A 15,380-nucleotide genomic window follows, 5' to 3' on the forward strand; every position below is an offset into this window, starting at 1 on the left:
TTCGAATGGAAGCCTTTCTTGCTTGTGTAAATATCATTATATCATCTGCATATGCAAGGTGGGACACTTCCATTGAGTACATAGCAGTGCAGAACCTCATCTTTTTGTTTCCAAGGATGAGTTTGTCCAGAAGCCGAGATAAATAATCAGCTGCAATGATAAACAAGGATGGTGAGAGGGGATCCCCTTGCCTTAGTCCTCGTGATGATTTGAAGAATCCAGATGGCGATCCATTAATAAGGACCGAGAACCAGCACGAGCTAATACATCTCTCAATCATACTCAACCACATCTCCGAGAATCCCATCTTCTTCATCACTTTTAGCAGGAACGGCCATTGAACCCTATCATAGGCTTTTGCCATATCTAGTTTGACTGCTAAGTTCGGGGAAGGATTGCACTTCCAGATTTCATGGAATATTTCTTTTGCCAGGAGCACATTGTCACTGAGAAGTCGCCCTTTAACAAATCCACTTTGATTAGGCGCTGTTACCATTGGCATGAGCGGCGCCATTCTTGTTGCAATAAGCTTGGATATAATCTTGTTCGACACATTGCACAAGCTTATAGGTCTATATTCTGCCCATGACGTGGGATTTTTCTTCTTGGGGATCAGAGTAATCATCGTCGCAGCAATTCTTCTCGGCATTATGGTTCCTTCAAAGAAGTCATGCACTGCATCCAGCACATCCTTGCTGATAATCTTCCAACAACTTTGATAGAAAAGAGAGGAGTATCCGTCTGGTCCCGAGACACTCTCTGGGTTGATGTTAAAGACCACATCCCTAACCTCTTCTTCCAACGGCTTCCTCTCTAGCTCTTCCAATTAAGATCATTAGGCAGAGATTCCATGATATCCAGATCTGGTTCCTGTAGAGCATCTATATCAGATGTTAGCAACTTTTGAAAGAAGTTGACAACTGAGCATCTAATATCTTCATCATTTGACAAGGTTTGTTCCCCCTCTTCTATAGCGTGTATCCTTGACTTGGTTCTTTTGTGTCTCACCCAACCTTGAAAAAACTTAGTATTTCTCTCCCCTTCCACTGACCACCTTATAGCTGCCTTTTGCTTCCAATAGTCATCTTCCATTTTAAGTCTTAGAGCAAACTCTGCAGCTTTTTTGTTCATCTCAGCTCTAGTTGTTGGAGTTTGGTTCCTTTCATACCTCATAGCTGCTTCTTGAGCATCTTCTTCCGCCTGCTTTAACTTCTCAAAAATGTTACCAAACACGTTCTTATTCCATGCCCTCAGGCATTTCTTTAATCTGCTCAACTTGATTTGTAAATTCACCATTCCTCTCTCTCCTGTAGGAATCATCCAGTCTCTCTCTACCTCCTTTATGAATGATTCGTGCCTTACCCACATGTTTTGGAACCTGAAAGGTGGCCGGACTGGAGGTCCTGGACTATGGCATTGTATGAGTAAGGGGCTATGATCTGATAGCACTCTCGGTAGATTAGGGACTCTGGTTGCCGAAAATAATTCAAGCCAACCTTCACCTATTAAAGCCCTATCCAGTCTTTCAAACGTTTCCCCTCTAGCCCAGGTAAATTTTGCACCATCCGCTCCAAGATCCAGAAGCTGACAGTCATTAATTGCATCAACAAAGTCCAACATTTCCCCTGTTCTGTTCAATCTGGAGCCTTGCCTCTCCTCTTTCGAGACAAACGTATTAAAATCTCCCCCTACTAACCAAGGTAATCCCTCCATTTTGACAGAAATCTCCCTTAATTTATCCCATAAGGGGTAGTCTTCCAGCTCTAGAACATTTCCCATATACTATTGACAAATGAAAAGGTATTGGGTGCTCTGCAGTAGAAAACCTCCCATGTAGAACTTGCTCTGAGACATCCCATTCATCCACCTTTACTCCATTCTTCACAAAAAGCCATATCTGCTCATTTTCATTGCTGCCCTCGAACTGCAGCCCAAATCTCCTACTAAAAAACACAGGCTTCGGTTTTATCAGTGGCTCAATAATTGCCAAAATTGAGACTCTATGAGCTTTTATTAAATGTTTAATGATGCTCTGGGTGCCATCATTGGCCACACCTCGGGCATTCCATATCATCATATTGTAAGACATGTTAACACAAATATAAAACTTCTGAGGTTTCAAACCTCCCTTTTTTTCTGTTGTCCCTCATCTGGCTATATTTGATAGTTTTCCTCCCTTTCCTCCCTTTTTTCCAACAGAGGTCCTGAGCTTCCCTCTTCCTCATGCTCCTCATCTGGATCCCAATCATTTTCATCCTCATACTGCTCCACATCGAAATCTCCATTAGGTAGCATTTTAAACATGTTCAGCTTTGAACATGTACATTTCCCATCTTCCTTATCCTTTCATTCAACTGGGAATCAGATTTGTCACAAACCCTCTCCACATATCCTACCGAGACCTTCTCCAGTCCTCTCTGACTGAGACCTCTCCCTCCCCCTCTACCCCGCTCAAAGGAAAGAGATCTCCCTACTCCCCTTCCTCTGCTCCCTCCCTGTCGACCTTTCCTGTACCCAACCATCTGAAAACCATCCTCATCCATCCCACCAGCAGGATTACAATATAAAGGATTATAGACAGATAACTGCCTTGGGCTTACATCTCCCATCCTCTCCTCATTTTCCTTCACCCCTCCCTCATCCACCTACTTCACTACCCCTTCCCTCGGCATTACTTTTTCCCTCTCCCCCTCTATTCCCACTTTTTCCCCTTCTACTCCCACTTTTTCAAAAATAATCACCTCATTTTTCCCTATTTGTCTTGTTTGTTGCCATCTAGATTGGGGCTTATTGTAATCTCTCTTTGCCGGTTTTTCTCTCTTACCATTTGCATAACATGCCTCTGTGGAGTGACCCACGTGTCTACATTCATGGCAATATTTTGGTATTCTGTCCCATTTAACTTTTTGCCTCACTTCCCGTCCTTGGATGTCTATCACAATCTCTTCTGGTGGTGTTTTAGATATATCAATTTCAACACAGATTCTAGCAAATGACAATCTCTTTTGTGATATTGTCGCCTGATCAACCTGGATTGGGTTTCCCAAAAGGCCTCCTATGGCAAATAATGCTGACTTTTCATATAAGTGAATTGGGAGTCCCACTAGGTTGCACCATATTGCTGCAATCGGAGATTCAAAAAAGGGAGCAAAATCTGGCGTCCATTTGAAAACTCTCATTGGATGTCTGTCAATGAACCACACTGGCATTCCATTTGGTCCACTTAACATTCTCGCATAATCTGATATCACCTTGAACTGTATTAAGATGTGTTTTGCATTGATATAGCTCCAATTATACTCTCCCAGAAATCTCAACCCTTGCAAGGCCTTTTGAATATGTTGTGACGAAGGGATAGAATGTGAGAACTTTCCCACCACTGCATAACCAAGTTTCTCCGCAAGGAATGTTGTGTCAGATCCTGAGAAATAGATAGCTGGCAGTCCTGCTCTTTCTCCCACCGTCCCTATTCGTTTAATCTTGTTTGGCTAAAAAATAACCGGATCTTCTTCCCCTGCCCTCAACATTTCTGCCATTGATTGTTTCATTCCCTTGTTGCTGGTTGCTCCTCCTGCCTGAGTGGATTGGTGTTGCCTCATGAATGTAGTTCCCTGATTAGGGGTTAGAACATTTCCCTTTACTGCCTCAGCTCCATTCCTCCGACTGCTCTTGCCCTCCCCCATTTCACCCTGATATTCTACCTTACTTTTTCCCCTGCTGCTAACCCCTTCTCTCAGAGTAGGAAAATCTTTATCTGAGAATTTTCCTCCTAGAGGGAACTCAGTCTGCATTGCCTTCTTCTCTGCCCATTTCAATCCTTCAAGCTTCTTCTTAGTTTCATTTTCGTCCTTTGTTCCCCCTTCTTCCCCTTTCTTTAAGAATTCCATATTTTGAAGTGGCTGGGCTGTGTAGAGGTCCAAGGCAATATCATCTTCTTGCATCACTAATCCTACTCCATCCACCGCCATCATAGCATCCTTATCTTTTCCCACCTGCACCTGTTCTATCTCTTCCACCTCGCCTTCACCCATTCCTCCATTACTTCGCAAGCCAGACTCCATCTCCACATCCTCACCCCCCATCTCAGGCATAACAACAAACACCTTGTCTGTAGAATCCTTTGTTAGAGCCCCCTCGCATTCACTTGTAATTTCATCCTTCTCCGCCATCCTTGTTCGCCAAGTAAACCCAAATATACAAAGATAGAATCTGAAAGTAAACGTGAAGATGGAAACTCCACCTTCTCTCTAAGAGCCTTCCACCTATTGTCCCACGTTATTCCTTCTTCCGCCAACCCACCACTCGTCGGCGGCGGCCGACCTTCACCTTGCCCCACGCTAAGCACCATCACCCCCACCGGCTCCCGTCTCATCATTCCTCAACATCCGTTCTGAGCCCAAACTATCTCCCGAGCAACCTTCCGTCCTTCCGGACATGCCGGACAACCCGCCGAGTGAACCACCCCCTTGTGAGGGAGAACGAACCCCCTCGGATCATCAAATGAAGTTTACCTCGAAGGAATCAAACTCTCCGAAGGAGCCTTCTAAGAAAATGGTGTTGAAGGCTGCCAAAGCAAAAATCAAGGCTGGTAAGAGTACTCCGGCCCCGGCTACTAAAGGGAAAAGTCGGAAAAGATATGTTCTTTCTCCACTTCCCGAAGACAAGCAACTAAGGAAAAGAATCGACTTTGGGGAGGATGATGGCTCCCCGGTTGAGAGCCCTAAATGTAGAAACGCCATCTTTTCGGCGTTTGCGAGCCCCGACATGGAGGACACTTCTCAAGTGGAGGAGAATGAGCACGATGGAAAGGAAGAGGAGATTGAAATGGTAATCCCACTTGAGGTCCGAGATGGAACTTCCGACTTGGTGCCTTTCTCCAGCCAAGATTCTGTCCAAGATGCCAGAGAGGGGACGGCGGACCACGACATGAAGTCCTCTCAACCGAGCCATGAAAAAACCATTGTACTTGGTGCTGCAAAATTACAAGGAGCCTTGGGGGAGGAGAGAGTCAACTTGCCCGATATGGATATGGGAACAAAAATGCTTTTGGAAAGTAGTTTGATTCCTTGCCACAATGGAGAGTCACATGATGCACTAGCCGTTGGAGACTATTTGCAGCCGGTTTCTACCAATCTTCTCCAAGTTGCCTCCTTGGAATCGGCGGACATGCTAGACATCCTGGCGGTGCAACCACTCCTCAACGCCGGCACGGCGGAGTCCAGCCGGCCTGCGGCCGAGCCAAATTATGCACCTCAATCAGGTACGACCCGCTCCTTGCCATCTCCCTCGTCCGCCTTCAAGGCATATCAAATGGAGTTCCCACCCTTGGAGAAAGGTCGGACTCTAAAGATCTGTGATTCTTTCGAGAGCGGCTGGCCGAAAGGTGCGGGGATGGCGCCGAGTTCATGTTCGAGTCAGCACGCACTCCCTAACACCCATTTCAAGCCGGGTGCGGGAGAAGCCACCACGGCCTCGGCCAGCATGCCCGAGGTCCCGAAAAATGGGGTGAGTCCGTCGGCCCCTAAATTCGGGGTAATGGCCGACCTCTTTAAGGCCAATCCATCAGCCACAACGAATGGGCCACAACGAATGAGCCACAACGTAGTAGAGAAGTGGGAGTTAGGGCTGGGTCAAACGGTAATTTGTCGGCCAATGGTGCCGAGACTGGCTCGGAAACCACAAATCCGTGGCGTTCAATGGCGGACACGATCAAGGGGGCTCCCGACCCGAATGGACCGCAAGTGTTCGTGCCCGACAAGATCCAATCTATTGGATTTCCATCAGTCTCAAATGGAATACCATCAATCCACTTCTCGGGCCTGGAGATCCAGAAGCTTGTCGAAACCTTAGGGCACGCCATCGTAGGTAAATTCTCACACTCTATCCTGACAGCCGGACAAATTCAAAATGCTCTCAATAACATGAAATTTCAATGTGGTTTTACTTGGAAATACATTAACGCCAAACACATTCTCATTCAATGCGAGGAATTGACGGATTATGCTAGGCTCCTTAGTGGCCCGAAGGGCACGCCGGTGGGGCTCATTGATCGGCATCCAATGAAGGTTTTCAAATGGTCTCCGGAGTTCGATGCTTATTGTGAGTCCCCGATTGCAGCGATATGGTGTAACTTAGTTGGCCTCCCGATCCATTTATTTGATCACTCAGCCCTCTTCGCCATCGGCAAGCTCCTAGGGATGCCAATTCAAGTTGACCGAGCCACCGCGAACAAAACAAGACTTTCCTTTGCGCGCATTTGCGTCGAGATTGACATCACGAAACCACCCCCCGAAGAAATCATACTCGATATTTGTGGAAGAGAAACGATTCAACAAGTGCGGTGGGACAAAATCCCAGCCTATTGTCGGGAGTGTAAGCACGTCGGACACTCGAGTAATGTTTACTATGCTGTGGGGAAGACCGAAAGGCCACCAAAGAGAAATTACAACAATGTTACCCCTCAAAAAGCAAATCAAGACGGAAACGGCCCAACCGAAAAGCAAGTCAATTTTGAGGCCAAGCCAAACGACAACAATGAGTGGAGACGGCAAGGAAAAAACAAAGGAAAGGGAACACCCCCGAAAGCTAGGCCGAATGGGGAAAAAGGGGGGAACCGGTTTGGGAGGGCCCGGGCATCGTGGGGGACCTTCACGAAGATGACGGGCTTGGAAAAGGCCAACTTAGCACTAGTTCGGTTCGAGGTGAGGAAGCCGCCACTAATTTTTCAATGGGGCCGAGCCGATCCAGATCGAAAGATGAGGTATCAATGGATGTGCCATGGGAACATGGAGACACAACTCGTCGGCTGGCTTCAAGCTCCCGAGGAGGGTCCCACATCAAACCATGGAAGGAGTGGAGACGAGTGGATGGGCAATGTTATGAGCACAAACAAGTATTACTCGCTCATGGCCAATGGGGAATTTGATGTCGAAGGATGTGGCGAGATGGATGCGGTGGAAATGGATATTCAAACCGTTGGTGCACAACCCAAGGACACCCCGTTACAAATTGATGCCGGCACGCACACGAGGGAGGAAGACCATCAGATCGTCATATTCCAAGGAGGGCCTTCAAACCTTCCAGGTACGACCCTTCCTTGTTAATCATGTCTTACAACCTCATGTTTTGGAACGCTAGGGGAGTCGCTAATGCGTCGACCCAAAACGTCCTAAAAAGACTAATTAAGCGTTATAATGTCATGTTTCTTGCAATAATGGAGCCACTTACTAATCCCGACCCGGATCGGTACTCTAAGGCGCTGGGATTAAAATTCAAAGGATCAAATATATCCGGCAAGATATGGGTATTTGCCGAGGAGGGAGCCAACTTCATCATTGAGGAGGATTTGGACCAAGTCCTACATGGAAGGCTAACTTCGAACCGCATGGCGAACTATATTTTCATCTCGGCGGTATATACTAAATGCAATAGATTGGAGCGACATCCCTTGTGGGATAAAATGAGGGAGATATCAACTCGGATGGAAGGAACACCGTGGTTGATTGGAGGGGACTTTAATACGATCCTTGCACACGAAGACAGGGTTGGTAGTGAAACCAATCGCAAGCAGAGATGATTGATTTTGCCGAAGCCATTGAAGACTGTAGGCTTCTGGACCCGGGGTTTGATGGTGCGGAATTCACTTAGGCTAAAAATGGCCTGTTTGAAAGGTTGGACAGGCTGCTTATCAATGAGACATGGAAAAATGCGTTTGAGGCAACGAGGGTGACTAATCTCCCAAGGGTATCCTCGGATCATGGTCCGATACTTGCGAGGTGTACGATGCTGAGGCCGCCCTCGAGGGGTAGTGCCTTCCGGTTCCAAAATATGTGGGTCCTGCACGACGACTTTTTGCTGCTAGTTCAAGATATTTGGGCTCAACCAACAGGGGTGAGTGGGCTCTTAAATCTCCAAACTAAGCTTGCTAGGAGTAAAAAGGCCCTTAAGGCTTGGAATAAGGAGGTTTTTGGCAACATTCAAGCCAATCTCCAAGCAATGGAGGAAGGGATCGCGCAAGCTCAAGCCAATTTTGAGGCTGACCCAACGCCGCGGAACAGGACTGAGATCAATAAAAACATTGCCGAGTACATTCTCCTACTCCGGATGGAGGAGGACTTCTGGAGGCAAAAGGCGGCACTAAGGTGGCTTGCAGATGGAGATAAGAATACCACATTCTACCAAAGCTGGGTGAAACAGAAAAGAGTTAGACTCCGAATTCACTCTATCATTGTGGATGGCAGGGAGATTGCGGAAGAAACAGAGATACGACACTCGGCGGTTGAGTACTTTCAGAGCCTTCTTGCCCCGGACACCCCGGTGCTTGAGGATCCGGACCTTGACCTAATTCACCAACTCCCTCCCTCAACAGAGCTAGAGGAGTTACACTACCCACCGGACCCTGAGGAGGTGAAGAAAGCGGTTTTTGACATCTCCCGGGACAGTGCACCAGGTCCGAACGGCTTCTCAGCCGTCTTCTATCAAACATGTTGGGGGATCATTGGAACGGATGTGGTGGAAGCCATCAAACAAGTTTTTCTTGGGGCATAACTTCCTCGAAGTGTCACGGCCACAAATATTATCCTTATCCCGAAGAAGGCCTCGCCCGAGACATGGGCCGACTTTCGGCCCATAAGCTTATGCAATGTCCTTAACAAGGTTATAACAAAAGTACTAAACCGCACGCCTTGCGCCTTTTTTGCCCCAGGTTATCTCCCCTAACCAGAGTGGATTCGTGAAGGGTCGGCTCCTGCACGACAACGTCCTTCTCGCCCAAGAGATGTTTCATGAATTAGCAAGGCGTTCCCCTGCACCGAATGTGGCCATCAAGATCGACATGGCCAAGGCCTATGATAGGGTGCAATGGAGTTTTCAAATCAAAGTACTTCGGCGCATGGGCTTTCCGGCTGCTTGGATTGACCTCATTGAAAGATGCATTGGTTTTTGTTGGTTCTCGGTCCTTATTAATGGCGCCCCAGCTGGCTTTTTCAAATCTACTCGGGGGCTCAGACAGGGAGATCCCATCTCCCCCGCACTGTTTGTGATCGCCGCAGATTACCTTTCCAGGGCCCTCGACAAGCTTATTCTTGGCAAGAAAGAGATGACCTTCAAAGCGTCCAGGAGGTGCATGGAAATCAGCCATTTAGCATACACCGATGATATCATTATTTTCACTCAAGCAGCTGCAAACCCATTGCGTCGGCTTAGAGCGTGCCTTGACAGGTATGAGGGAGTCTCGGGGCACCAAATCAACCTCGCTAAAAGTAATTTCTATATTGCCGAAGCACACGAGCAATGGGCGCATACAATCCAAAGCGATGGAGGTTTTGCTCGTGGGTCGTTCCCCTTCCTATATTTGGGGGTCCCCATTTACCGTGGAGTCAAGAGGACGGAAATGTTCATGTTCATTCGAGAGAAAAATTGCTAGAAGGATCTCCGGATGGGCACATCGTCATCTATCTTTTGGAGGGAGACTAACTCTCATTAAGAGCACTCTTGAGGCGGTTCCTATCCACATCTTTCAAACCATTGAGCCCACAGCCGGTACCCTTAAGCTTCTTGACCAGCAACTGGCTCGCTTCTTTTGGGGCTCGACAACAGAAAGAAAACAGACTCATTGGATCAGCTGGGACCAAATGTGTCTTCCCACCAAGGAGGGAGGGCTCGGGATCCGAAAGTTCACTGAGGTCCTACGAGCCTTTAACATCAAACTCTGGTGGCGGTTCAGAGAACAGAACTCATTATGGGCTCGTTACATGATGAGAAAATATTGCGCCATATCCTCGCCACTTTCGTCAAGGATCATGGGAAGGAATAGTCCGACGTGGAAGAGGCTGGCCAAAGCTTGGGCCCATGCTCACCCGCACATCCGTTGGATTGTTGGACATGGTAAGATATACTTTTGGGATGATATATGGCTCGGCAATGTCCCTCTTAGGGGGCTCTGTTTCGACGAGAGAGGTAGCCCTACAACGACCGTCTCGGAATTCATCACGGATGGTGCATGGGACGTCCCCAAACTCTAAGTACTTCATGACCAGGCTGGACTCCCCCAACAGATTATTAATCAAATATGCACAACCCCGATCCTACTCGGGGAGCCGGACATACCGCGATGGACGCTATCACGGCGAGGAGATTTCTCGCTAGCCTCGACGTGGGAGACGATCCGGTCGCCTCGGCCCATCATCCAAGGTCTTGAGGAGATTTGAAACGCTGGCCTCACAACCTCCATTGCTATCTTCAATTGGAGGCTCATATCTAACCGCATCCCTGTTGACGCAAAGTTACAATGGCGCAAGATTGAACTTGCATCCAAATGTCAATGCTGCCCACATAGGCCAAGTACCGAGTCCCTCCAACACCTCTTCATACAAGGCGCAGGTGCGATTAGAGTATGGAGGGAATTCGACGGGTGGTTCGAAGGCTCAACCCCCCACTCTCGGGGCGAACGATACGATTCCAACAAGAATTGGAGTTTGGACGAGAAGATCGCAGCAGCCGGGAAGGAAGCACCTCAGCCGAGCCATGCCTTACCTTCTCTTTTGGTTCCTCTGGGCAGAGAGAAATAGAAGCCGCCACCACGATGTTCAATTCAAATCGAGCAATGTGATTTGGCAGGTCCTCACATTCGTCCGAAACAGCATGGACAATGGCAGGCTCAAGCCGAAGCATTGGAGAGGGGTGAAGCTCGGAGTTAGTATTCCAAGCCTTGCCAAACCTCAACGGCCACCACGTCTTGCTATGATGGTTAAGTGGGAACCACCGGATCAGCCCTGGATTAAACTCAACACGGACGGGTCCTTTATTGAAGCAACAGGAAAAGCCGGGGGAGGAGGTCTCATTCGAGATCACCTGGGTAAGTTGCTCGTCGCCTATGCGCTCCCCCTCGAAGCACAATCACCACTCGAAGCCGAGCTGCTCGCCATGCACCACAGTTTGAAGCTGGCCTCGGAGCTCGGGAAGCCAATATGGCTTGAATCGAACGCCGAGCAAGCACTTAATCTCATCAAAGGCCAAGCTGGGGGCCTGCTCACACTCGCCAAGTCATGGCGCACATGGCCTTACACAAGCATCTACTCACCCTTCGAACAACCTTCATCCACCGAGAAGGCAATAAGGTGGCTGACTTACTTGCGAAGATTGGCGTGGATATGAGCCGTCCACGATGGGGATTCCTAATGTCCGGGTCAAGACATACCGAGAGCCGTCCACGATGTCATTCGAATGGAACAAATGGGGATTCCTAATGTCCGGGTCCGTGCCGAGGAAGAAACATAGGAGGACACTGTAGAGTAGGCGGGTGTCGAGCTAATTTTGACACGACCCCTACTTACTCTTGTGGTGACTTCATTTTTGATAGTTTTTTATTTCTGGTTGTAATAGCTACTTGTATCCCTTAGTCTTGTGCTAGGGCAAATGTAACCGAGAACTATTTTTTTGATATATAGGGATGAGGGACCCAAGAACCCTCCACCGTGAAGGTGTTTGAGTTTAGAAACTGAATATAAATTAATTCTAAACAAGATTGTACCAATAAAACAAAATCTCTAACATCAAAACAAAACAATAAAGTGAGCATAAATAAATAGCTCCCAGTGCAACAACTGCCCAACTGGATGTAGATCTCTCCTTTAGAAGTTGCATTGTTATCTAAGCCATTGTCCTTCTATATAAGAGATCAATCCAACTTACAATGCATCTTCTCTTTGCCTTTTCACCAAATTTTTCTTGCCTTTCTTGCTTTCAGCAGGCATTGATGACAATTCAGCTCTTTCCTCTTTCCATTGCTAGTCTTATGTTCGATTAAACTAAGACATAGGAAAGATACAACCTTAATGAATACGTCAAGTATCATGTTATCTTCCTCCAATAGTAATAAAGTGAATATAATGCCAAAGGTTTCCAACTTTTCAGTAACAACCTTCATATAATCACTTCCTATTACATTTGGCGATGAACTGAGTATAGAAACTATTTGAGTAACTGAATCAGAAGATTCATCCAAACTTTCTTTCTCTTTTGGATGTTCCAATAGAATCTGGACAACGTCCTCATTGGATATTCCTTTATCATCGGTATAAACCAAGACTTGTCTCACTACTTAAAAGAAAGTAGTTTGACCTTCTTCCTCAAAGAACTTATCGAGTACATGCATAAAATGCATTCTCAAACTTTCTTTGTAGAATTTTGTCGAGGAAATGGAGAACATGAATTAGTGAGTACAAACTTTAAGTTTTCAGCAATGAGAATCTTATCCATTTAATATTTCCAGTCTACATAATTTTGGCCTTCGAGTTTGATTTCTTTAAGGTTCGCAGACATTATTAAGAATTTGGCTGAGAAGAAATAAAACTATTTATCACATACTATGCTTGATACATAATTGCAAACAACCACAAAACAATGTATGTATCTGGCAACTGTCAAAACTAAAATAAGTACGCCTCTAGGGAGGTCATACAGATTCGGATTCCAACAATTTCCTGGTCACAATACCGACGAATAGTCCAGAGACCACTAAGGTGGCATGGCCGCCAAATATTGCCTAAGCTTTAACCATAAATATTAGCATCTAGGAATTTCGTTCCTGTTTTGATACTCTTTCTAGGGAAGGTCGCACGCCACTAACAAAATTCCATAGCTATCTTATAAATATGTTTAAACACATGAACTTGCAATTTCATAGGATTATGGCTCCCACTAGGGTGGGTCGCGATAATATTAGAAACATGCTTCCAGTTTAAACAATTTATCTTTAAGAAGTCTAATCTTATGAACTTGCTATTTCGTAGGATTATTGCTCCCACTAAGGTGGGCCGCGATAATATTAGAAACTGCTTCATATATAGACCAATTTATGGAGACCTTATACAACGCACTGTTGTAATTATTGCTTAATCATTTTAAACATGGTTTTTGCATAATTATCACATAAGTAGATGAGGCAGACAATCCACTTAAAACAGATAATCACCAAATAAACAGATAAATCCATTTAATAATATGATAATTAATCTCACTGGATAATTATTGAAATTATTTAATAAATCTAGGGAGATTTAATTAAATAATTAATTCCTTATCTTATCCAAAATAGGAATTTCGGATTTGATACGATTTATTTGGATAATGACTATCCAAATTAATTTAGGATTTATCTAGATAGAATGGAATCTATCTAAATACTTTTAGGATTATTCTAGATTTCACATGGATAAAATCAAATCCTAAAATTCAAGATAAAACTGACCTTGGATTATCATTATCTAAATCTTACCAGGATATTTCAGGATAAAATTAAATTTCTCCAAATCCATAAGACAAAGATAAAATCCAATCATTCTAAGATTTAAACAATTTTAGATTATTTAGAATAAGAAACTAGAATTATCATATCTATTAGGATTCATACTAGATAAAATTAATTTTATCAAAATCCAATTAGATAAGGATCATCTTGTATTATCTTTATCCAAATTTATCTAGGATATTTTCTAAACAGAAATAAATCTATTTATATCCATAAAATTAGGATAAACTAGAATTAATATTAATTAATTCAACTAGGATTTAACTAGATAGAACTAAATCTATCTTAAATCCAAAAGATAATTACAATACTAGATTAACAATTATCTAAATTTTCTAAGATATATTCTAGATAGATATAAATCTATCAATATCTATAAGATAGAGATACATTTAATTATCTAAATCTACTAGGATATTTTCTAAATAGAATTAATTCTATAAATATCCACAAGATAAAGATAAACATGGATTTTAATTATCCAAATCTACTAAGATATATTCTAGATAGATATAGATCTATCAATATCTACAAGATATGGATAAACTTAATTAATATTTATCGTAGTCAATCAAGGATTCAACAAGATAGAATAAAATCTATCTAAATCCATATGACAGAAATAAATTTAATTATTCATTCAAATTTATCTAGGATTTCTCTAGATATAATTAAATATATCTAAATCCATAAAATAAGGATAAAATCCAATGTAATTAATTATTTATCTAGTCTAGCTAGGATTTATTCACATAGAATTAAATCTAAATAAATCCATAAGATAAAATAAAATAAGATTAATTATTATCCTAATTTATCTAGAATTTGTCTAGATAGAATTTAATATATCCAAATTCATAAAATAAAGATAAATATTCAATTAATCCATGATTTAATCAAAATTAAATTGTAGATAATCCAACTAAAGATAGATTCAAATTTTATTCAAAATTAATCTTGAATTTATCCAAAATTAGTCCTAGGGTTTAGGATAACCCTAACTAATCTTGGAAACAAGCATAACCAAGTCATGCTTGGTGACGCCGCACGAGTTCCGGAAGCCGCCGTCGGCAGACTCCCACTTGCACCATCAGCTTATCCGAACAGCAACTCGGACAGTGTCGCTGCAGCTGCCTCTCGGCAGCCACTGCTGCCCGGTACACCATCGTGAGCTGCTGCTGCGTCGTCCTTGTCACCGCTGCTGCGCTAGTTCTGCCTCCGATGCGGCGTTGTCTCCGTAGCCGCTGGGACTGTCTCTGCTCGCTGATCGCCTGCCTAGCAACATTGATTGCCGGCGTCACAGCTTGCCAGCCCTTCCACCGGCGCCGCTCCTCTTGCCGGCAGTCGCTGCTGTGGCAGCTGTTACACCCGCTGCCGTTGGAGCTGTTGCGAACAGATTCTCCGATATTGCCGTGATAGAGACGTCAATACATGCGGCGCCCAAGAATATCCCATAATGACTCCAAATTTGATTCGGTTAATTCAATTCATCAAGAATTGAATCAAATCAACATGAACAAGTAATAATTCCAACTCCAATTCACGTAACCATCAAATAATCAAAACGAGTCATGACATATTGAATAAAACTTTACACATCACATACACACAAAGGCATATGTATCCATGTAATCAATATATGGAAAAAGTGACAGCATAATTGAAAAACTATGTTCACGAAAGGCTGTACGCAAACACATCTACCGTTTTTCATTCTTCGTAATTGTGAATTCGTTGTTCGATTATTCAAATAAAGAAACAACAAATACAAACCAACAACAAATACAAACCAAACGAAGACAAAAAAATTGAATTCAAGCCATTAAATAACATGAAATTAATCCACATAATCAGAGCCAAAAATTGGCTCTGACACTAATTGCTGGGGTTTGGAGCCCCTTGCACAGCGGAAGACATGCATAAACAAATAAATAAGATCTATAGATATATTTGACCGATTATGGGATTAATTAACTACATGTTAAATACATAATTGCATCCAAGAACGCACATAATTCATGTAAAAGGAATTAAAACCTAAAACATGAATTCCTACGGTTTAGAATTACCG

The 15,380-nt window shown here is 44.1% G+C and overlaps 1 protein-coding gene across 1 annotated transcript; it reads right to left on the reverse strand.

Moving 5' to 3' along the window:
• Positions 1-813: 813 nt before the first annotated feature.
• LOC121800870 lies at positions 814-1,779 on the reverse strand. The gene has a single exon (XM_042200363.1). It carries the CDS (start codon positions 1,777-1,779, stop codon positions 814-816), a length of 966 nt encoding a protein of 321 aa, XP_042056297.1.
• Positions 1,780-15,380: the final 13,601 nt, after the last annotated feature.

The sequence above is a fragment of the Salvia splendens genome, chromosome 4 (genome assembly GCF_004379255.2).
Source record: "Salvia splendens isolate huo1 chromosome 4, SspV2, whole genome shotgun sequence".
NCBI lineage: Eukaryota > Viridiplantae > Streptophyta > Magnoliopsida > Lamiales > Lamiaceae > Salvia > Salvia splendens.

Excerpts from the sequence above, each read along its gene's own strand:
- LOC121800870 (XM_042200363.1), bottom strand. The coding sequence starts at position 1,779 with ATGGGAAATGTTCTAGAGCTGGAAGACTACCCCTTATGGGATAAATTA.